The 20,607-nt window shown below is 66.7% G+C and overlaps 4 protein-coding genes across 4 annotated transcripts; all 4 read right to left on the reverse strand.

Annotated features, from left to right (window-relative positions):
* Positions 1 to 2: 2 nt before the first annotated feature.
* Positions 3 to 9,688, reverse strand: CHLRE_07g327950v5 (uncharacterized protein). The gene is made up of 11 exons (XM_043064131.1): positions 9,403 to 9,688; positions 8,974 to 9,268; positions 8,464 to 8,813; positions 6,171 to 8,248; positions 5,757 to 5,962; positions 5,159 to 5,540; positions 4,736 to 4,965; positions 4,131 to 4,554; positions 3,785 to 3,987; positions 2,689 to 3,626; positions 3 to 2,504 (listed from the first exon to the last, which is right to left on the reverse strand). Exons 2-11 carry the CDS (start codon positions 9,122 to 9,124, stop codon positions 24 to 26), a joined length of 7,443 nt encoding a protein of 2,480 aa, XP_042922699.1. The 5' UTR covers positions 9,125 to 9,268; positions 9,403 to 9,688; the 3' UTR covers positions 3 to 23.
* Positions 9,689 to 10,132: 444 nt separating this feature from the next.
* On the reverse strand, positions 10,133 to 10,898 carry CHLRE_07g327976v5 (uncharacterized protein). Its single transcript, XM_043064132.1, has one exon. It carries the CDS (start codon positions 10,706 to 10,708, stop codon positions 10,532 to 10,534), a length of 177 nt encoding a protein of 58 aa, XP_042922700.1. The 5' UTR covers positions 10,709 to 10,898; the 3' UTR covers positions 10,133 to 10,531.
* A 48-nt stretch (positions 10,899 to 10,946) lies between these two features.
* Positions 10,947 to 15,498, reverse strand: CHLRE_07g328000v5 (uncharacterized protein). Its single transcript, XM_043064133.1, has 5 exons — positions 15,038 to 15,498; positions 14,886 to 14,939; positions 14,734 to 14,803; positions 14,110 to 14,463; positions 10,947 to 13,862 (listed from the first exon to the last, which is right to left on the reverse strand). Exons 1-5 carry the CDS (start codon positions 15,098 to 15,100, stop codon positions 12,385 to 12,387), a joined length of 2,019 nt encoding a protein of 672 aa, XP_042922701.1. The 5' UTR covers positions 15,101 to 15,498; the 3' UTR covers positions 10,947 to 12,384.
* A 283-nt stretch (positions 15,499 to 15,781) lies between these two features.
* On the reverse strand, positions 15,782 to 20,559 carry CHLRE_07g328050v5 (uncharacterized protein). The gene is made up of 11 exons (XM_043064134.1): positions 20,258 to 20,559; positions 20,102 to 20,164; positions 19,835 to 19,881; positions 19,394 to 19,450; positions 18,931 to 19,073; positions 18,523 to 18,657; positions 17,653 to 17,811; positions 17,360 to 17,509; positions 17,068 to 17,141; positions 16,661 to 16,751; positions 15,782 to 16,279 (listed from the first exon to the last, which is right to left on the reverse strand). The coding sequence occupies exons 1-11, from the start codon at positions 20,345 to 20,347 to the stop codon at positions 16,185 to 16,187; spliced, it is 1,104 nt and encodes a 367-aa protein (XP_042922702.1). The 5' UTR covers positions 20,348 to 20,559; the 3' UTR covers positions 15,782 to 16,184.
* Positions 20,560 to 20,607: the final 48 nt, after the last annotated feature.

Genomic DNA, 20,607 nt, shown 5'->3' on the forward strand with positions numbered 1-20,607 from the left:
TTCCCGCTACTTCCGCCCCTCGCTCAATCCAAGGGCCGCGGCGTCGTCGCACCCGAGCCCTGATAGAAGGGAGAAGACGTCAGGCCGTGAGCAGCCGCAATCGACTCGGATCCCACAAGGGCGGCAGCACGAATGGGCGGGCTGGCGGAAATGGCGCCGCCGCCGTTCACATCAGCAGTTGCAGCGTCAGCCGCAGCTGCTGCCGCCGCACTGGCGAACGCGTTCGGCGCTTCCGCTGGCGCGGCAACGGCGGCGGCAGCCGCTGCAGTGGCGGAGGAGGCGGAGGCGTAGATGACGAGATGGTCGGAGGCGCCGCCCATGCTTGTGGACCGCAGGTACTCCTGGAGGTTGACGTCCGACGGCTGCACAACCACCCCGTGATGCTGCGCGGCAGCAGCGCCGCCGGCACCGCCCTCTGAAGGTTGGGCTGCAGCCGCGGCAGTAGCTGCAGCCGCGGCAGTAGCTGCAGCTGCGGCAGTAGCTGCAGCCGCGGCAGCGGCAGTAGCCGTGTTGGGGGCGCCGGGGGTGGAGGGCACGGAGTCAGGGGCGTTGTAGAGGGTGTTGGAGGTGCGCAGCACACTCATGGCGGCTGCGGCGGCGGCGCTGCCGTCGTTGGAGGGCCGCATGCTGTTGGGGTCGCCGTACGAGATGAAGTTGCGGTTTACGGAGCGGTTGGAGCCGTTGGCGCTCGCCCGGCCGCTGCTGGTGATGCCGGCGGCGAGCAGGCCGGCGGCGCCGCCGCCGCCACCGAGCTGACCGATGCCGGCAGGGCTGCGAGGAGCCGATGAGCTGATGGGGGCGCCGCCGCCGCCGCCTCTAGCAGCAGGTGTTGCATCCATGGTGGCGGCGACGATGGGCGCGGCGGCGCTGAGCCCGACGGACGAGGCGGCGGCGGAGGCGAACACGGTCGGCGGTGCGGCGGCGATGCCGACGGCGGCGGCGCCGCCACTACTAGAGGTTTCCCTCGGCGACATCATCGGTGACACCAAAGGCGACGCCGTCTCCACGTCTGTCACGGACAGGGCCGGCGGCCCGCCGGCGGCGGCGCTGCTGCCGCCGCTGCCACTGCCGCTCTCGCTGCTGCTACTGCCCACGACGGCGGCGCCGCCGGCGGATGCCCGCACGCCGGCGGCACCAGCGGCGCCGGCCGCTACCTCCGACGTGCGCGGCTCGGCAACGGAGTAGCGCATGGCCCTCTGACGGCGTCTGTAGACAATGACGAAGGCCAGGAGCAGCAGGATGACCGCACAGGGAATGATCACGCCAATCGCGATCACGCCAGCAGAGGACGAGTCCTTAGCGCCCAGGACGCCGGCGCCGCCCACGCCAACGTTGCTGTTGCCTGGCGGCGGCGGCGCACGGCTTGCGCCGTTTCCGCCGCCGTCAGTGCCGCCGCCAACCTGGATGTTTGCGTAGCCAGGCAGGATGACGCCGGGCAGGGTGCCGATGGCGGCAGCGGCGGCGCGCAGCGCCGCCGCCGTCGTGGCGGCCTGGAAGGTTGCGGCGGCGGCGGCGGCGCTGACGTTGGACGAGCGGCCCAGCGCCGCCAGCTGTACGGCAAGGTAGTCCTGGCTGACTAAGCCGTACAGCAGCATGTCATCCAGGGTGGCGGCGCTGGCCTGCAGCTGCAGGGCGCGCTGGAGGCCGTCGGCGGCGGCGGCCAGGCGGGCGGCGGCGAGCGCGGACTGCACCGGCACGATGCCGGCGGTGGCGGCTGCGCCGCCGTCCAGGCCACCTGCGGCGGCTGTGAGCGTGGTGGAGAGCACAGCGCTCAGCAGCGTGATGTTCTGCAGCGCGGCGGCGGGGATGGGGGTGGTGCCGGAGCCCGAGCCGGCAGCGGCGGAGGCGTTGGGTCCCAGCAGTTCGCGCAGCTGCTGGGTCAGGGCGTCGAAGGCGAGCGGGCCGCAGGCGGGCAGCCCGGCGCGGGAGGTCATCACGTAGGAGCAGACGCCCACCGCAACCGACATAACCGCCTGCTCAGCTCGCAGCATCGCCTCAGCGGCGGGGCTGTTGTCCAGAATGAGGGCACGGTACGAATCCGTCGTACAGATCTGGCCGCCGGCCTGCGCCGCCAGGCCGAGCACCGTTGCAATCTGGTCCCGCGCCGCCGCAACGGCGTCGTTGTACGAGATAGAACCGTTGGCGGTTGCGATTGGCTCGGCCCAGTGTACGATCAGCGTCGAGAGCGGGCTGATGACGGAGCAGGCGGCGGCGGGCGCCGACAGGCCGACGGCCAGCTTGAGGTAGGTGGCGGCGTCGTAGCAGGAGGCGGCGGGCGTGCCGGTAGTGCCCGCGACGATGGAGTTTGGGTTGGGGCTGTTGTTGTTGTTGCCGCCGGCGTTGCCGTTTCCGGCGTTGCTGCTGGTGGTGGTGGCTTGCGGTCCGGTGGGCAGGGTGGTGGAGGGCAGCAGCCGCACGTTCATGCGGTCGTACGGCAACAGCGACACGGGCACAGCCAGCGACCAGCCAATCCACACGGAGGCGTTGGAGGAGCGGGAGCCGGCCTGTGGGTTGGGATGCGTGGCACATACCTTGCATGCAATCGTTCGTGCATACACGGATGTACAGGACAAAGCATGCAACCCGTTGCTGCTCTGATCCGCCCGGATGCACACTCTAGGATTAGGAAGCACCACGACCCCGCATCCAGCAGAACCTCTGTTCCGTAAGTACCGTCACCAGACTCACCAAGAGCGCGTAGGTGGTGGCGTTGCCGGGCTCGCCGGCGTCGTACTGCTGGTTGTTGTCAATGTCCAGGTACACCGTGCAACCGTCCAGGTAGCCGTCGTAGGCGTTACCGCGCAGGGGGGGGGTGGCGAAGCCGGCTGGCGGCCGCGGCGGGCTGACACTGATGCTGCCCGGGTGCGGGCTGCCGCTGTTGCCCGGGTGTGGGCTGGGGCTGGGGCTGACTGGGCTGGGAGTGGGCATGGGCGGCGCAGGCGAGGGAGGGTAATCCAGGACAGAGGGGGCTGGCGACGGGGGCGCGGGGGAGGGAGGCGTGGGGCTGGGAGGCGCGGGGGAGGGAGGCGCCGGGGAGGGAGGCTCGGGGGAGGGAGGCTCAGGGGAGGGAGGTTCGGGGGAGGGAGGCGCGGGGGAGGGAGGCGCGGGGGAGGGAGGCGCGGGGGAGGGAGGCTCCGGGCTGGGTGGCTCAGGGCTGGGAGGCTCCGGGCTGGGTGGCTCAGGGCTGGGAGGCTCCGGGCTGGGTGGCTCAGGGGAGGGAGGCTCAGGGCTGGGAGGCTCAGGGCTGGGTGGCTCAGGGCTGGGTGGCTTAGGGCTGGGAGGCTCAGGGCTGGGAGGCTCAGGGCTGGGTGGCTCAGGGCTGGGAGGCTCAGGGCTGGGTGGCTTAGGGCTGGGTGGCTCAGGGGAAGGAGGCTCAGGGGAGGGGGGCTGCGGCGAAGGCGGCAGGTTTCGCTCCAGCAGCAGCCGTACAGCGGCGGACTCGGCGCCGTATGACGCCGGTACGACAAACACCACGGTCAGGAAGGCGGGGGGCGCGGCCAGCTGCATGCCGGGAAAGACGGCGTTGCCGGCCGCGTCGCGCTGCGGCGCGGGCAGCACCGCGGCGAGGGCGCTGCTGGTGCCGCCGCTGGCGGTGATGCCGTTCTGTGTGGCGGTCATGACTGTGCCTGCAAGATAGAAAGCATGGACAAATGCTCAGCACTTTGCCACGCCCGCCGGAATGTTAAGTGGGCGAGAGGCAGCAGGTGAGCCGCAGCACAAGGTCAGCACACCTGCCCACCCAAGGCACGACGCCAAGACACGGCACGACTCGACTCGCACGCACCGTCTGCCAGCTCCAACACGACGCGGGTGGCAACGGTGCCACCGCCCAGCAGCTGCAGTGTGTAGGCGCCGGAGGAGGCGCTACTGCTGCCGCCGCTGGTGACGACGGTGACGGGATGGCGGTACAGGGTGGCGTTGAAGCCGGTGGCCTGGTAGGGCGCTGGCAGCTGCGACAGGCGCCAGCCAGCCGCCCACGCCAGCTCCCTGTGCAAGCATGGACAGCAGCATGGGTCGAAAGTGAGGACAGGGTGCGTACCGTACGCAAGGCACAGATTTGCCATGTTTTTGCGAGTGAAAATATTTGATCAGGCAAGTCTATGTTCCAAAAGGGGGCCGTGCGTGCTCACATGTGGACCGGATCATAGTCGGGTGCGGGGGCCACACACTGCAGTGCCAGTGGCGGGCGACTGGTGTCGTTGGCGGCGGCGGCGCAGGTGGCCGGGTCCCCGCCGTTATCGCAGTCTGTGATCGCCAGCGGCACTGCCGGCGTCAGACACAAGGCGGCGCCGCCAGCGCTGGGGGTAACGGGCTGAGAAACCACCGGCACGGGGGCCTGGTAGAGGAGCCGGACACCGGCCGACTGTGCGGCGGCTGCGGTTGGTACAGTAAACGTCACGGTCACGAAATCTACGGCCGCGGGCAGCAGCAGCTGCAGATAGAAGGCGGAGCCGGTGGTGGCATCGGCGGCGGTGGGTGCAAGCTGCTGCGGCCAGTCGACGCCGGGGGCGCTGGAGTGGAGTAGCTGGGTCTTGGTGGCGGTTATGTTGGAGCCTGCATGCGTTGTGGGTCACATAGTTTGGTGATAGTGGCGGCAGGCGAAAGATTGGGTTAGCCAGACTCTGCAGTCCGCGCCCTCCCATTAGGAGCTGGCGAGCCAGCGCATTGTTGTCAGGGCCACACATGGCGGGCCTCTATCTGGAGCCCCTGACGTAAGGCCCCCTGACGCGCTCACCGTCTGCCAGCTCCAGAATGACCTGCACGCCCACTTCAGCGCCGGCGCTGGCGTTCGCGGTGAGCAGGTGCAGCTGGTAGGCGCCGGCCGGCAGCGGCGGCAGCGCGGCGGCGCCAGCAGTGGCGGCGGGGCGGAGGTCGTAGCGGAGCAGGGAGGCGGCGAAGGGCGAGGTGGAGCCCAGGCCGGCTGGCAGGGCGCTGGTGTTCCAGCCCGCACCCCAGTGCAGCTCCCTGCAGGTCGGGCAGGTGGGGCACCATCATGCGTGGGTGGCACAAGGCACTGGGTGGGGAGCGGCGCGGCGCGGCTCAGCGCCTGAAGCTGCTGGTGAGCCGAGCGCGCGCGCTGCTTACACCGGTCAGCAGCACTAGTCTCCGCCCCCGCTATTCCCTAGCAGTGCCTCTGCACCGTCACACACGCACGCACCGCATCCAGGCATCCACGGTGGGCCCGGGCGCGCACTGCCGCGCCACTGGCTGGGTGGCGCCGCCGCAGCTGGCCGGCTCGGTCGCGTTCACACAGCCCTCCACATGCAGATCCACCATGGTCGACCCGGATCCGGATCCGGATCCGGATCCCGTTGTGGCAGGGCAGCTGCCGGCATCGATCTGGATGAGGCGGATGGATCCAGACTCCGCCGGCGCGCCGCCAGGCACTGTGAAGGTCACGGTGACGGCTGCGAGGCGGGCGGGCAGCAGCAGCCCCAGATACAGCGCGTTGCCGGCGGCGTCCTGGGAGGTGGGCGGCGTGACGGCGGTGGGCGCGGGGGAGGAGGTGGCGCCGACCTTGGTCACGTCCAGTGAGGAGCCTGTGTATGGAGGGGGGCGGGCGGGCGGGAGGGTTTAGGTTTGGGTTTGGGTTGAGGGAGATGGTTTGGGTCCCGTGTTGGAGGCGCTGTCGGACGCACCGTCCTGCGCGCATCGCGCTGTCATATACCCCCACACCCAAAGCCAGCCGTGCACACGCCTCAACTCCCCGCCACTTCCGCCCACCCCCACCCCCGCCCCAGTCAGCCCCCACCCACCGTCCTCCAGCTCCAGCACCACGCGCTGTCCCACCGCCGCACTGGACAGCAGCAGCAGTTGGTACAGCCCCGCCGGCGGCGCGGGCCGGTCGGGGGGCAGCGCGTAGCGGTACACGGTGCCGTTGAAGCCGGAGGTGGCCAAGGCCGAGGTGGCGGGGTTGGCGAGCAGTGCCGCGGGGCTCCAGCCAACTGAGAACGCCAGCTCCCTGTGATTGATGCGGTGTGAAATGGGATTACGGGATGCGGAGAGGGAAGAGGGAGGGAGTGTGTGAGAGCGTCTGTGAGCGCAGGCGGGGGCGGGTGTGTGAGGATGACACCGCATGGCATCCCGTTGGGTAAGGTGCGAGTGGTGCACGAAATTTAGTTTCTTTGACACGAGTCCACAAGCGCAAACAAACGCGCACATGCACGCGCCTGATGTTTGCGTCGTAGTGGGGGGCCACCACGCACTGCACCGCCAGCGGCGTGCCGGCGGCGGCGGAGCAGGCGGCGGGGCTGCTGGCAGCGCCGTCGGCGCACTTGGCGATCTCAAACGAGGCCATGAGTTGTGATGTGGTGGAGGCACCGGCATTGAGGGCGGAGCAGCTGGAGGCGGCGGGAGCGGGTGAAGGAGGCGCGGGTGAGGGCGGGGCCAGGGTGGTGGGGCTAGTGGCGCCGGGGGACGTGGATCCAGGCTGCGACGGCGGAGCGGGTGAAGGAGGCGCCGGCGATGGAGGGGCGGGCGAGGGCGGGGCCAGGGCGGTAGGGCTATTGGCGCCGGGGGACGTGGATCCAGGCTGCGACGGCGGAGCGGGTGAAGGAGGCGCCGGCGATGGAGGGGCGGGCGAGGGCGGGGCCAGGGCGGTAGGGCTAGTGGCGCCGGGGGACGTGGATCCAGGCTGCGACGGCGGAGCGGGTGAAGGAGGCGCCGGCGATGGAGGGGCGGGCGAGGGCGGGGCCAGGGCGGTAGGGCTATTGGCGCCGGGGGACGTGGATCCAGGCTGCGACGGCGGAGCGGGTGAAGGAGGCGCCGGCGATGGAGGGGCGGGCGAGGGGGGGGCCAGGGCGGTAGGGCTAGTGGCGCCGGGGGACGTGGATCCAGGCTGCGACGGCGGAGCGGGTGAAGGAGGCGCCGGCGATGGAGGGGCGGGCGAGGGGGGGGCCAGGGCGGTAGGGCTAGTGGCGCCGGGGGACGTGGATCCAGGCTGCGACGGCGGAGCGGGTGAAGGAGGCGCCGGCGATGGAGGGGCGGGCGAGGGGGGGGCCAGGGCGGTAGGGCTACTGGCGCCGGGGGACGTGGATCCAGGCTGCGACGGCGGAGCGGGTGAAGGAGGCGCCGGCGATGGAGGGGCGGGCGAGGGCGGGGCCATGGCGGTGGGGCTAGTGGCCCCGGGAGACGTGGATCCAGGCTGCGACGCCGGGGCGGGCGAAGGAGGCGCCGGCGATGGAGGGGCGGGCGAGGAAGGGGAAGTCGAGGGCATTGGCGGCGCGGGTGAGGGCGGGACCGGGGCGGTGGGGCTAGTGGCCCCGGGAGACGTGGATCCAGGCTGCGACGCCGGGGCGGGCGAAGGAGGCGCCGGCGATGGAGGGGCGGGCGAGGAAGGGGCAGGCGAGGGAGGGGCAGGCGAGGGAGGGGGCGCTGGGTATGAGGGCACAGGTGCGGGCGGGGACGCCGTGGGCACGACAGGGTATGAGGGCGACGGGGTAGGCGACGGCGTGGGTGATGGGGTGGGCGAAGGACTGGGCGACGGCGATGGGTACGAAGGAGACGGGGTGGGTGACGGCGCAGGCGACGGCGATGGGTACGAAGGCGATGGGGCAGGCGATGGGTATGAAGGCGACGGGGTGGGTGACGGCACGGTCGACGGCGACGGGTATGAGGGCGACGGGGTGGGCGACGGCGCGGGTGACGGGTCGGGCGAAGGACCGGGCGACGGCGATGGGTATGAGGGCGACGGCGACGGCGATGGCGCTGGCGACGGCTTTGGCGAGGGATCAGGCGACGGCGATGGGTATGCTGGCACGGGTGAGGGCGGCGGGGAGGCCAACGGCACTGTGGGGTACATCGGCGAAGGTGACGGCGGGTATGCTGGCATAGGTGCCGGCGGGTCTGCCGCCTGCGGCATGCCGGCGGGGTAGGCGGGGGGCGCGGGGGGCGCGGGGGATGGCGGGCTGGTGGGGGCGTCGTGTGCCTCGTACGGCGGCGGGTCGTACTCCCACACCTCCGGCGACTTGGGCGGCTCGTCCGTCCAGGGCGGGGGCGCCCCTTCCAGCCCTGAGGTGGGCGGGGCGGCGGCGCCGCCACCGCTGGCGTCAGGCGGCTCAAACCAATCGCCGCCGTAACTGCCGCTGGGAGGCCAGGCGCCGGTGCCGGCGGCATCCGGCGGCATGTTGGTGGCCAGGGCGTGCGGCGCCGTCCACCCGCCGGGCGGCGAGGCGTCGGGAGGGGAGGACGACTCCGGCGGCCAGGCGGCGGCAAGGAGGGAGCGCCCGGCGGGACGGGGCGGGATCACCTGTGTGTGGCGTGTTGTGGTGGCGATTGGCATGTGATTCAGAGATCGACGAAGGGGTACGGGAAAGCGCCTTGGGGCAAGTAAGGCAGCACGTGGCACGCAGCTCCGAGGGGAGCCCCCAGGGGCTCGGGACAGGCAGTCTGGAAGGCAGGCAGTCTGGCCGCCATCCAGTCAGTCAGTCGGTGAGTCGGTCAGTCAGCCAGGCAGGCGCTCACCACAATGGCGCGCCGGGCGTTGGGCACGTCCACCCACTCGCCGCCGGGGCCCTTGAGCGAGAGGCTGATCACATGCATGGCGCCATGGCCGCTGGCAGCGCCGCCGCTGGCTTCAGCAGCAACGCCATCGCCCTTGGCAGCAACACCAGCAGCAGCCTCGTCACTGGCGGTAGTGGCGGCGGTGGTTGCGGCGGCGGTGGCGGCGGCGCGGGTGCGGGCGTCGTAGTGGTAGGTGTGGCTCACGTGCACGAGCTCCTCCGTGGTGGGGCAGCGCACGTGGCCGGTGGCGGGCGGCGAGTCATCGCCAAAGTTGATGTAGTAGGTGGCCCAGGGGCTGCGCAACCCGTCAGCTGCGACAGGTTTGAAGGAGCGAGGAGGAAAGATGTGGTTTGCAATGGGGGCAGCGTGTTGGCAGGGTGCGACGATAACCAAAGGCGGCACGGCACGCACAGGACAAGACTTGCAGCCTGCAACACCCTTCGTCCTGGGAGCTCGAAAATCCAAACTCACCATGGCAGGTTAGCAGGAACTCATAGTGAATCTCCTCGGGCGCAACACCAGCTGATGCGCGTGCCCGAGAAACCTTGAGCTCAGGTCGCATGTCTGCCGCATGCCCCGGCACGACGGCGAGAGCCGCCAGGGCCAGCACAGCTACTATCATACTTACACTGAAGCCTGAATCTACATGACTAGCTGCTATCGCGCCGCTGCACTTGCAGCGGTGCGGTTTCACCATCAAGCGCCGGTTCAAGTCCTCCGGCGCTTGAGAACAACGCCGAACTGGTCGCCGACTTGTCCCAAGGGCCTATAAAACACGAATATATTGATTTGAGTGCTCATCATTTAAATCATTCTGGTAGGCGCTGGCGCTGGGCCGAGCAACGAATCGTTACCGGTCATGACCCTCGCAGCGCCCAACTCTGCACTCCTTAACCTCACCTTGCTTTAATGTACTCTAAAATTTAGGCCTTGATACGTGCAGGTGATCTCGGGAGAATTCGCACCGCGGAACCGTGGAGTCCGCTTGTCACTTCGGTTGTCGCTGAACGCTGTCGCGGCAACTCGACGATATACGAGTGTGTGTGTGGCTTATAGGTACTTTGTAATACAGCATATGCATTCACAGGCTCTTCTTGGGAATTATGTAGCCCAATCGAGCCGACTTCATTGCCGTAAGACGCCCATGACCGACACGCTCTTTGGGGCACGCTTTGCGCGACTTACAAAGTTAGGTATAAATTATAGTGCTTTCAGGTTGATTAGGCGCGTTTTGCCGTTGATAGGACCACCAGAAGTCCAAGAGGCGCCATCCATCAATTTCCAACACTAAGACGGCCTGACAGTCAGAAACAGATCGCACCGGGTCACTAGTCCAGCACGTGATGTCCCCTTCTGTTTCCTCCGCCATCAAGACTCCCGCTGCCCATGTCGCCGACACAACACTTGCGCGACCCCGACGGCGTGTGTGTGCGTGCATGTCATAGCGCGCTCGCCAGCAGACTGTCAGTGCCAGAAAAGCTAAGCTCCGCGGGGGCATTTACGGTATTCTGACGGTGGGTTATGAGGCGGCTGCTTGCTGGCTGATGATGGTGGTGGTTGGCACCGCGGTTTGGCCGTTGGGGCCCTGTCTGAGTGCAGCTGAGTGTGGCCGTGGGGGTGTGTTTGCACGTCCCCCTTCCGCATAACCCTATGGCTCAAAATGGAGCAGCAGAAGCCGGTGCACCTCCTTAGCGTGTTGTGCTACAGGCCTACAGCCCCACCCTCGCCAGTGGACTGTCATTGTCCAGCCGACTGGGGGCATCCGAGGCGAGGGCATTCGAGGCCCTAGCGCACTCGCCACGTTCCCACACGAACTCAAGAAGCAGCAATGTGTTTGGTCTTCGCCTGGAACAGCCGACGCATTGACTGCCCTGTCGGCTTCACAACCGAGCGGGGCGAGGCTAATAATGCTGTCAATGCGCGGCACCTGAGCCTTGAACGCGCCCATGATAACACCGCACCGCGCCCATGATCACACCGCACCGCCCACAAATACACGCAAACACATGATGGGCGGTAAAGTAGACCACTAAAGTATCCACCGCGTGGAGGCGGCTTTGCCACCTGACCTCGCGGCGGGGGCCAGTCCGTCCCCAGAAGGCGTTGTTGAACTCCTGCCGCGCGCAGCGGAGTACAAGGGGTGCGGCAAGGGTTGCGGCACCATTCGTGCCCGCCCCGGCACGCATATGAAGGCGTGAGGGGTCATGGACGCGGCCGGCCGGCATTGGTTCCGGTGTAAGAGGGGCTAGTGCTAAACAGATGGTCTGACACTCCTGAACAGCATCACGGACGTCGGGTCCTCGGCTGGACGGGCAGGACGGCATGATTTGCAATCGGGAACCATTCCGAGTAGAGGTGGCACCCCTGTTCCAGGGCGAAGCGCCCGCTCGACTTAAGGTTTGTTTGGTCCCGCTCTACCTTAATATGTGGGATGGAATGGCACCAACATCTGTCCATTACACGTTTATGAGCAAGCAAGTTATACCCCTTCATACGCATGACGGCATGCCCGTCTGCGCCTCCATGTACTTAATAAGCCGTGCCGCCAAACTCTGTATTGACTAACGTCTAGCACCATCCACTTGTCACTATCGTATCTTGCTCCCGAGCAAGCAACCCTTGCGCTTCTGTTGCTGCCGGCCCTGTAACTCCCATGTTGCGTGTGCGGAACATGCAGCGTGCCAAGAAAACCACAAGGACGAAAGGCACCCCCTGCATCATACCATCGTTCAGGAACCTGCGTTAGAGATTAATACACAAGGAAAGCCCCGAGCACTCACGAATTGCTCCTCTCTTGCTTGCTCGAGCTCGAGCTAGCTCTCCATCTCAATACTTTGCCAGGCTCCCTTCGTCCTGCTTGTCGCACACTCATTTGGCGTCTCCCCCATGCAAACACTCTCCAGATTTAGGCCTGTATGTACAGACCACTGCTTACTATAATAAGTCGGGCTCAATCAGCTCCTAATGCAAAGGTGCTATCGGCTACTCAGAGTCATGGCGGCAATGCAACGCATACTCATCAAAACGGTCAGGTACAAACCATACGGCTATCCCACAATTCTCTAGCATGGGATCCATGCTTGTGACTATTAATTGCAGCGCTCTTGCCTTGTGTCTTCTTGTGCGTGCAATACGTCATACCACATGCTTGTCATCACGACCATGCATCTGTCCCATGGTTCGTGTGTGGAGGCTCGTCGCCAGGGTACATTACCGCAGCGAAACGAGGCAAACTAACCAAGATCATACCCTGCAGAAGGCTTCAGTAACAACTTATGTGGAAGTTGATCTGCGGCCGCCAAACGGGGCGCCGTAACATACGGTAAAACACGTCGCAGTCCACGCACTCAGAGAAATGGCACTCGAATCGAAACAAACAATTCGGCACAGCGGCGTCAAATCACAGCGCATGAAAAGAAGATTGCCCCCTATACTTGACAACATGGGGGTGCCAATTCTGCCCGCGTGTGCAACCACAACCGGACCTGCCAAACACGCTCAATGCACCGCGTTGGCCCGGCCTGCGCCTTGTTGCACTGCTTGCTCACCACAACAACGTCGGATTGTGCCACACTATCGACATCCCAGCCGAACGTGTGCTGCACCCTGCTACTCTTGCTGCGCACTGTTGAGCTTTTACGGGCATCGGGCAGCTACCTAATCTCGCCCCAAACCCATCTAGTTGTGACCCCGCCGTCAAAAAACAACCAGGGACCTACTGGCAGGCCCCGAACGACTTGCGCCGCGCTTGCGCGGACCACGACTGAAAGCCAAGCTGCCGCTGCCATTACTGCCGTCACTGCTGCTGCCAATGCTGCTGCGTTAAGCACTCACACGCCATGGACGAGCTCCCTCTGCAGGATGTCTGCAGCAGCGGCCGCTCTAGTGCCGGCGGCGCACAGTCAGGTCCGCCACGCCGGTCGCGTGCGAGGTGATGGCGGCGAGCGCCTCCTGCTCCTGCGAGCACATGGGCAGCTGGTCGCGGCCGCCGCCGTGCGCAACCACCGGCAGAGCCTTCATCGCGGCGGCGGCGGCGCGGCGGGTGCGTCGCCACAGGCCGGCGGTGAGCTCCGCCCAGCGCACCGGCAGCTCCGACCACGACGCCGACGACGAGGTCGACGGCACGCTGGGCGCGGCGCCCGTGGACCTGAGGAAGACGTCCTCCATCACAGCCGCCGCCAGGAACACGGCCACAGGCGCCACCATGAGCAGCAGCGCGGCGCAGGCGTAGTCCAGCGCCGCCCAGCTGCGCGCCTGCGCCGCCTGGTCAGCCTGGATGCGCTGCTGCAGCTGCAGCTTGTACACGGCCTGCGACATGCGCGCAGAGGGCTTCCTCACGGCCTTGGCCGGCTTGGAAGCAGCAGGCTCCCTGGGTGCCTCCTCGGTCAGGGCGGCGGCGGCGGCGGCGGTGGCGTGCTGCTCCAGCAGCAGCACACGCTCAATGTCGGAGCGCACGTGGTGCGGCGCCGCCGCTTCGGAGGCGGCGGTCTGCTCAGTGGCGGCGGCGGTCTCCGGCTGCTGCTGCGGCTGGGGCTTGGGGCGCAGGAGCGAGTCAGGCACACGGTCGGCATCGGGCAGCTCGGAGGCGGGGCGCGAGGCGCCGGGCATGACGTGGGCCTCCACCTCAATGCGCGGCTCGCGGGGGCCGCGGCCGGCAAAGCCCGAGCGCGAGGCGGCCGGCATGGTCTTGTAGTCAGCCCCGCCTGATGAGGCAGTGACGCCGCGCTTGGGGCGGCCCAGCGGCTGCTGCTGCTGCTGCTGCTGCTGCTGCTGCTGGCCAGTGGCGCCTGCGCCGGTGGTGGTGCGGGTGGGCAGCGCCGTGGCCTTGGCACTCTGCTTGGCCTGCATCGCCGCCGACAGCGCCGCCTGGCGGTCCAAGAGCCGGCCGGCCTGCGCCGCCAGCCTCTTGCGGCCCAGACCCGCTTTGCGCGCCGCAGCCTGCACCGCCAGCTTGGCCGCCTCCTCCTCGGTCATGGGCGGCCGGCCGGGGCCATTGGGCTGCTGCTGGTCGTCCTGCTGCTGGCCCGTGGGCTGCTGCTGCTGGCCCTTGGGCTGCTGCTGCGTCTGCTGCTTTCTGAGGTTGGCCTCGCTGGTGCCCCAGGCGCGGCCGGCGGCGGCGGGCGTGTGGGAGCGCGCGGCGGCCTCGTCAGCTAGCACCGCCTCCTCGTCGTTGGCGGGCGCCATGGCGGGGGCCTCGGCGGCGAAGCGCATCTCAAAGTCCCGCCTCACGGGTGGGGGCTGCTGCTGCTTGCTGGACCCAGAGCTGGCGCTGCTGGCGGAGGGAATTGGGATGCCGGCCTCGTCGGAGGCGTGGCGCGGCACCTTCAGCGCGGCAGCCTCCTTGAACGGGTCGGCGTGGGCTGCGGGCGGGGATACGAAAGGGAGGGAAGGTTAGGGAGGGAAGGAACAAACAGCGTTAACTTCAGTTCCTGCTCAGAGACCGTCGCCGCCGCTGTTCGGCGTGCTTTGCAAGCACCCCTTCCCACCGCATGCATTCTTTTCCCCGACCCGTCGCAAAGGGGCAGAGCAACTTCATCCTTTCCCCCGTTGGCCCCTTTTTTCCCCACGCCTCTGCTTCTCTGCCTTACGGCGCCTCGACTCGCTCACCCTCCATGAACGTCTTTAGCATTCCGTCCATGCCGCCGGCCGCCTCCACTTGGGCGCGCACCGCGGCGCGCTTCTTGGCCACCATGCGGTCAAACGCCGTCGAGGTCATGGGGCCGTACGTCAAGGGCCGCGTCTGGGGAGCCTGCGCGGCGGCGTCGCTGGCGGCGTGGTTGGGGGCGCCGACTTGGCCGGGCATGGGCGCCTCGAGGCAGTCGGGTCCTGTGCAGGTCTGCTGACGACCCTCCTCGCTGGGCTTGGAGGTGGTAGTGGTGACGGTAGGGGCGGGCTGGTCGGAGGTCACGGGCGCAGCGCAGTCGGTGCGGTCGGTGAGCGCAGCAGGGCCACAGCTGGTGCCTGTGGCGTTGGGAGGAGGGGCGGCACACGGGCGAAGGCGGAGTTGGATCGGGTGGGTGGGTTGGAGGGTGCGCGGTGCTGTGTCTGCGCCACGTTCGCTCGCATGTAGCAGGCCAGGCTGGCAAGGTTTGGTCAAGCTCTACCCAAAGGAACGACTGCATATAATACGTAATATGGATATTAGTGCGCAAGTTGCAAACAGAAAAACGCGGCCTCGTGCCGGACTTGGAAAGGGACAGAAGGACAAACGACCCCGCCGGCTGGACTCACCAGTGGGCTCCTTGGGCTCCGGCTCCGGCTCAGTCTCGATTTGAAGCATTCGTTCTAAACGGCCTAAGCCCTGCAGGGTCAAAAGCAGGCACGGCACGATCAGACCAACGCGGTAAGCTGAATCGTCGCGGCGCCGCTTGCCAAGCACGCACCTTGCGGGAGCCAAAGAATGCCTCCTCGAGGGTCTTCTTCTCATCAGCAATGACCTGGATGGGGCACGCGGGTGTTGCTGTCAGCTTGGAGCGAGAAGAAGGTGCAACGTAGGCGGTGGCAGCATGCCATGCGGACAATAGCCGAAACTTGCCTGGGCCGCCACGGTGGACGCCAGCAGGCACACGACGACGGTAGTTAGGCACTTACGCGCCATATTGTTGTGCGCATATGGAGCCAACAAACGTGTGGGTTCGAACTCGATTGGAGGGAATAAGCTCGACGGATGGTTGCCGTCGTGACGAGTAATTAAGATGTAAGCTTGGCGTTGTGTAAGGAGCAAGTATTATGACTATGCGGCCTCGCAGGGTCTTTTATGCCCCGTCGCGTGTCCCCATTCTGACAGAACCGGAGGCAGTCGGAACCTCCTGAACGCGCTGGTGTAGTCGCCGCGCTACATAGCTCATATATTGTCATAATGGGTTGACAATGCTGCGAAAATCGGGCAGAATGCAGCATAAGTTTACGAAGTCATCTGTTGCGACCGCGACCGACAATTTGCTATCCGCAGCACCCGCCTCCGACATGCTGCGACCTTGCCAGATCGATATTATGAGTATGATTAAACCGAAAGCGGCGGGCAACAGCGCTCCCGACAGTCGCGAGCACGGGCAATGACTTGGCGTGAAGCCAAAGGCGGCGTTGCGGTGTGGCGCTGGTAACTCCGGCCGCACTTGCCCAAGCGCTGGCCAGGACGTGAACCCTGTTCGGTAGTGTTCCCCGCCCGGGCCTCCGTAGCCGTCATCCTACCCCCTTCATCTCTTATAACTGCATCCAGCTGCGGCAAGGTTGAAGACAAGAATCCCAGGAACTGGCATGGAGGTGCGCGCACAGGCACACCCTCGAGGGCTTACACGTCCTGTCGGCTTCCCGAGCGCTCTGCGCATCCACTCCAAGACTACCTGTAAGACTCAAACACCATTAAACCGCACGTCCAAAAAAAACTGGTCCAGGCCGACCGACAGTCCTTGGGCCGCCGCTACCCCTCCTCCACTCGGCTCCCACTGGCCCCCACCTCCCATCGAACCCGTATCGTTGCCACTCGCCGTGCTTCTTCGCCACAGCCATGGTCCTCAGGCCGTCAGTTGGCAACTACGGTACCCTGTCGCGAGGCTGCCCCGCGTCCTCGCGTTGCGTAGCCCGCACCCGCCACCCGCACCAACAGGGCCATAGACGCGATCAGCATCTCGGCCGCGGCCGCAGTCAGCTCCTCCCTCCCCAGCCCGCTCCTCCTCCCCCCCTCACGCCACCACGCCCAGCTCGTGCAGCTCCGCGCGCAGCTGCTGCTCCCGCTTGCCCAGCTGTTGCGATTGCTCCAGCAGCCGCGTGATCTCGGCTGCGGGTGCGGGGGCGAGATGGGGGGGCAGGCGGGGCGGAAAAAGGTGGGGTCGCAAAGATTGGTACGGAGAAGTGTGGCGAAGTAGACAGCAGGCGTGGGGGTGCGCGCTAGGTACACAAGTCGCAGTGTGCCACAACGAGCCGGCCTGTTTTTAGTACGACATCCTGATGGCATGCCCCAACTAGGGCCCCGCCACTACCAGCCCCAACTAGGGCCCCGTAACCGCCCCCACTGGGTTCCCCTCCCCCCGCAAGGCTTGAAGCCACTGTGCTAGGCCGGTGCTGCACCAGCACCAGCACCAGCACCAGCACCAGCACCAGCACCAGCACCAGCACCAGCACCAGCACCAGCACCAGCACCAGCACCACCACCACTCACCCACGTCCGCCGGGTCGTCCAGCAGCGCCAGCACCTCGCGCACCACGGCCGCCTCGCGCCCGTCAATGGCGGAAGACATGGACGCCAGGTCCTGTGCAAAGAGGTGGCGTACGGGGGTGGTGGTTGACGCTATACCGAGCAAGAGAAAAAACAGGGGCGGAGGCGCTATGATGCAGCGCATGGTACCGTAAGGAAGGAAGGCTGTCCTGACCATTCCCAGTCGGGGGCGGGAGGGTGTCTGGGCTTTGAGGGGCGAGTTCGGTCCTTTCGTGCGACAACGCTCTCGAGTGCGTCCCACCAGCAGCTCTGCCATGCTTGCTGGTACGCTTGCGAACCCAGACACCTCTCACTACCACACATCACCGCCACCACCCCTGCCGTGCCTACACCACGGCATGCCCGCTCACCTCCACTTTGCTCTTGGGCAGTGTGCCCCGCAGCCAGGCGTCGTTGTACGGCACTACGCCAAGGCTCATGCCGCCTGGCACATTGGCAGGGGACAAGCGGGTCGGCAGGGGGCGTAAGATGAGGCCATGTGTGTGACAGAGGCGGGGCCCATGGCCCAGGGCAAGCATGGCAAGCATGAGCACGTGCGAGACCAGTAGACCAGAAGGCGCGCTGCGCAGTATCGTGAAAGAGAACACTCGTTTTCCTTTTCGAATCTCCACCCGCGGGCAAAGCACACAAGGATAGACTCACTTCCGGCCAATGTGGAAGGACCTCCTGGCAGCGCCAACAGCGGCAGCTGCACGGCCGGTGCCGCTGCAGGAGGCGGCGGCGGTGGCGGGGCCTTGGGAGCGATCGGCGCCTTTGGCGTTGGCGCCTTTGAGGCGGCTTTGGAGCTGCTGCCTGCGGGTTGGATGCGATGCTTGAGCAAGGGAGCCCCAAGCCACGACCATACCCCAAATAAAAGCAAGTAGCTAGCTGCTAGCACGCCCGCTGACGATGCCACACGCAGGCGCCTCCTTAAACCCGCCGCAACCCCCACGCACCTGCTTTGGATGACCCGCCCGCCTTGCTGGCCGGCGGCGGCGGCGCGGGTGGCGCCGCCGCGGCGGCTTCGATCCACTGCACGTTCTGCGGCGCGAACTCCTCCACCTTGTCCCACAGCTCCTTGCGCAGCGGCGGCCCGTACTGGATCAGGTGCAGGCCTGGCGGACCGACCGGCATGACGCAAACGCACAAGCACGGGGCATGGGGAGTGCAGGATGTACGGGATGTTGGATCATCGGATGGGAGTGATGGGGTGCTCAAGTGTTGGGGCGCCCGGGACGCAGTGGGATGCGGGTGCGGGTGCGAGTGCGGTGTGGGTTGGTCGGTTGGAACGCTCTGCATGGGCACTTCGCCCCTGGATTTCGGCTGCCCCCATTCATGCGGATTGGTGCATGCCGTGGGCGAGTGGATCAGTGCGGCGCGGTGCGGCGTGCGCGCCTGGAAGCTGAGGAGGACGTGGCGGCACCCGCAGCTGCGGCCTGGAGCGATGCCTGCTGGCGCCGACGTGCAGCAGCAGTGCGACCGCCATCAGTGCCCGGTCCGGTGCCGCCATGTCCACTGGACGCCACGGCTTCTCGCGACTTCCCCTTTTTGTTTCCGCCTAGAGCTCGGGTGGGCACTTCACGCGGGATCCTTCCAAGAAACCGCCGCCTCCCAGACACACGCGGTCCCCTTCGGCAGTACCTAACAAGCCCTGCGGCCCGGCCCGCACCCGGCATGCTGGTCGCGCTGGAGTCATCCCAAGCCCTCCTCCTGCTGCTCCTGCTCCCCCTCCGTCGCCTCCTCCTCATCCTTCTCCTCATCATCCCCCTTCCACTCCTCATCCCCCTCCCCCTGCTACGCCTCCTGCTCCTCCGCCGCCTCCTCACCGTTGCCGGGGTTGTATTGTACGATGGTGCCGGTGACCCAGGGCGGCGACAGGTCGGGGAACAGGCGCTTCAGCATGCGGCCCACGTACGACGTCTGGCCGCCTGCAGGCGGCGGGGGCGGCGGCACCACCACCACTGCGCGGCGGAACGCGGAACGAGGGGGATGAGGGCGCTGGTGCCGATGGGCCGCATGCCACCAGAGCTATAGCCACTCTGTCAATGTGAAAATAGCCCTCCAGCCTCATGCCTCCAGCGCCAGGCACTAAGGCAGCCAGCCTGTCGGCTGGCCATCCAGCTCGCCACCCTCCCGTCCACGTAAGCCCCCCTCCCGCATGAGCGGCTAACCCCTCCTCCCGCACGCCCATTTGGGTTTGGGTTCGTGAAACCCCCGCCGCGCCCTCCACTCACCGCTGTCCTCCGCCTTCTTCTTCTTGCTATTCATCTTCTGCATCGCGCTACTCTGGTGGCTGGGCGCGGAGAAGGGCGAGGGGTCGTACGCACCAGCGCCGCCCAGCCCAGCCGCCGGCGTCACCGGCGGCGGCATGGACGTCCTGCACGCCCCAAAGCCAGCAGCCAGGCGACAAGGCGTGTCGGCACACGTCAGCAGACGGCTATGGCTGCCCCCCCCACCCCTGACACGAGGAAGGCCTGCAGACCCTGCGGCCCACACCCTCGCACGCCGACCCGGGAGCCTGGTGTGAGGCCCAGGCCACATGCGCAGGCCTCAGGCGTGCACGCCCTGGCGTGCGCCAACGATGCTCCCATGTGCCTCGTGCACCCACACCCACACCCACACCCACAGCTACAGCGCACTGCCCCACAGCGACCCACAGCGACTCGGCGCAGCTGCACGCAGACGTCACGCACGCACCTGGCAGCGGGCGCTGCGCCAGGCAACCGCGCTCCCCCGGGCGGCAGCTGCCCTTGCCTACGGACCAGACCCGACATGACCAGGGTGGCAGCATGATACGAGGATGCTAAATGGGCCAGCTGTAGGCTACGCCGCGCAAGTGCCGCTTTTGCGCACGTGCAAACCTGGTAGCTGTTGGACGCACGCACCACGACCGCGGGGAGCGACGCTAGCGGCGCCCTGACCTTGCCCCCGGCCATCTTGTACCGGCCCTTGACCAGGCTGGCGGTTCCTATTGCTGCTGCCTTCGACCCGCAACATGCCCCCGGCGCCCGGCGCATGCCCCGCTTCTGCTGCCGCTTCTGCTGCCGCTTCCACTGTACACTGTAACCCCGCGGGCAGCACCAAGCCGCCGGCTGCTGCCGGCTCTGCAACGCCGGCAGGTGCCCACGGCGGTCTCACCTGAGTGCAACCACCTGAGGGTCCTTCTCAATCTGCGCCCGGATTGTCTGCAGGGGTGGACATGAGTCTGTCACGATGTGCAGCTGTGCGGTGGCACGTGTAATGGCACCTGCCAGTATGGCCCCCACAACCCCAAGAACAGTGCGTGCACCCGCAGGCTCCCCCTTGCGGACACGCCCCGAGTACCCCTCTGCACAGTGCGCTTGGCGGGTGCATGCGCTTCCCCGCAGCCCCGAGGAGCAGGGCCCGAGCGGGCCCCGCGCTCACCTCATCGTCCTCTTCAGAGATGCCGAGTAGTTCCCTCGCCTCCTCTAGCAACACGTCGGTCTCCTGAGCATTGCACCAGGTGGAAGGCTCGTGTTGGCATTCAAGCAAGGCAAGGCGGAGGCACCGTGCCCGAATCATCCTTGACTGGCAGCTCACCGGCGCGTAGAGCTTGTCTTTATTCTGAGCCGCAAAAGCCAAGCATAGGGCGTGGTAGGCATTGCGGCCAAGGTTTGCGATCGGGTCCATTTTCTGCTGCTACGAAGAGAACGCCGACCAGAAGAGAGCGCCCAACGCCGGGGAGGCGAGCCGTCGTTACATCCAGCTCATTGAAACAATAAAAGTTTGGAGTTACTACAGCTGTTGAGCGTCGCCAAAACTTGCGCAGGTTTCAGGTTCAAGGACGAGGGGCTTTCCGTGGCACGCGGTCAAGAAGTCGTCAAAGTTTGGCACTTTGTTACAGTATCGTAGTATTATTGTCCAGCTCGCTGCAGCTCGAGTCAAAACTT

This window comes from Chlamydomonas reinhardtii, chromosome 7 (assembly GCF_000002595.2).
Source record: "Chlamydomonas reinhardtii strain CC-503 cw92 mt+ chromosome 7, whole genome shotgun sequence".
In the NCBI taxonomy this organism is placed as follows: domain Eukaryota; kingdom Viridiplantae; phylum Chlorophyta; class Chlorophyceae; order Chlamydomonadales; family Chlamydomonadaceae; genus Chlamydomonas; species Chlamydomonas reinhardtii.

Coding starts and splice junctions, on each gene's coding strand:
- CHLRE_07g327950v5 (XM_043064131.1), bottom strand. CDS start 9,124: ATGATAGTAGCTGTGCTGGCCCTGGCGGCTCTCGCCGTCGTGCCGGGG. Junction 3,627..3,784: donor CGTGTTGGAGCTGGCAGACG/GTGCGTGCGAGT, acceptor TCTATCTTGCAG/GCACAGTCATGACCGCCACA. Junction 2,505..2,688: donor CCACCACCTACGCGCTCTTG/GTGAGTCTGGTG, acceptor CCCAACCCACAG/GCCGGCTCCCGCTCCTCCAA.
- CHLRE_07g327976v5 (XM_043064132.1), bottom strand. CDS start 10,708: ATGACCCCTCACGCCTTCATATGCGTGCCGGGGCGGGCACGAATGGTG.
- CHLRE_07g328000v5 (XM_043064133.1), bottom strand. CDS start 15,100: ATGGCGCGTAAGTGCCTAACTACCGTCGTCGTGTGCCTGCTGGCGTCC. Junction 14,804..14,885: donor CATTCTTTGGCTCCCGCAAG/GTGCGTGCTTGG, acceptor TTGACCCTGCAG/GGCTTAGGCCGTTTAGAACG. Junction 13,863..14,109: donor GCTAAAGACGTTCATGGAGG/GTGAGCGAGTCG, acceptor CCCCGCCCGCAG/CCCACGCCGACCCGTTCAAG.
- CHLRE_07g328050v5 (XM_043064134.1), bottom strand. CDS start 20,347: ATGGACCCGATCGCAAACCTTGGCCGCAATGCCTACCACGCCCTATGC. Junction 18,658..18,930: donor GAAGAAGGCGGAGGACAGCG/GTGAGTGGAGGG, acceptor TCCGCCGCGCAG/TGGTGGTGGTGCCGCCGCCC. Junction 17,510..17,652: donor GGGCGGGTCATCCAAAGCAG/GTGCGTGGGGGT, acceptor TCCAACCCGCAG/GCAGCAGCTCCAAAGCCGCC.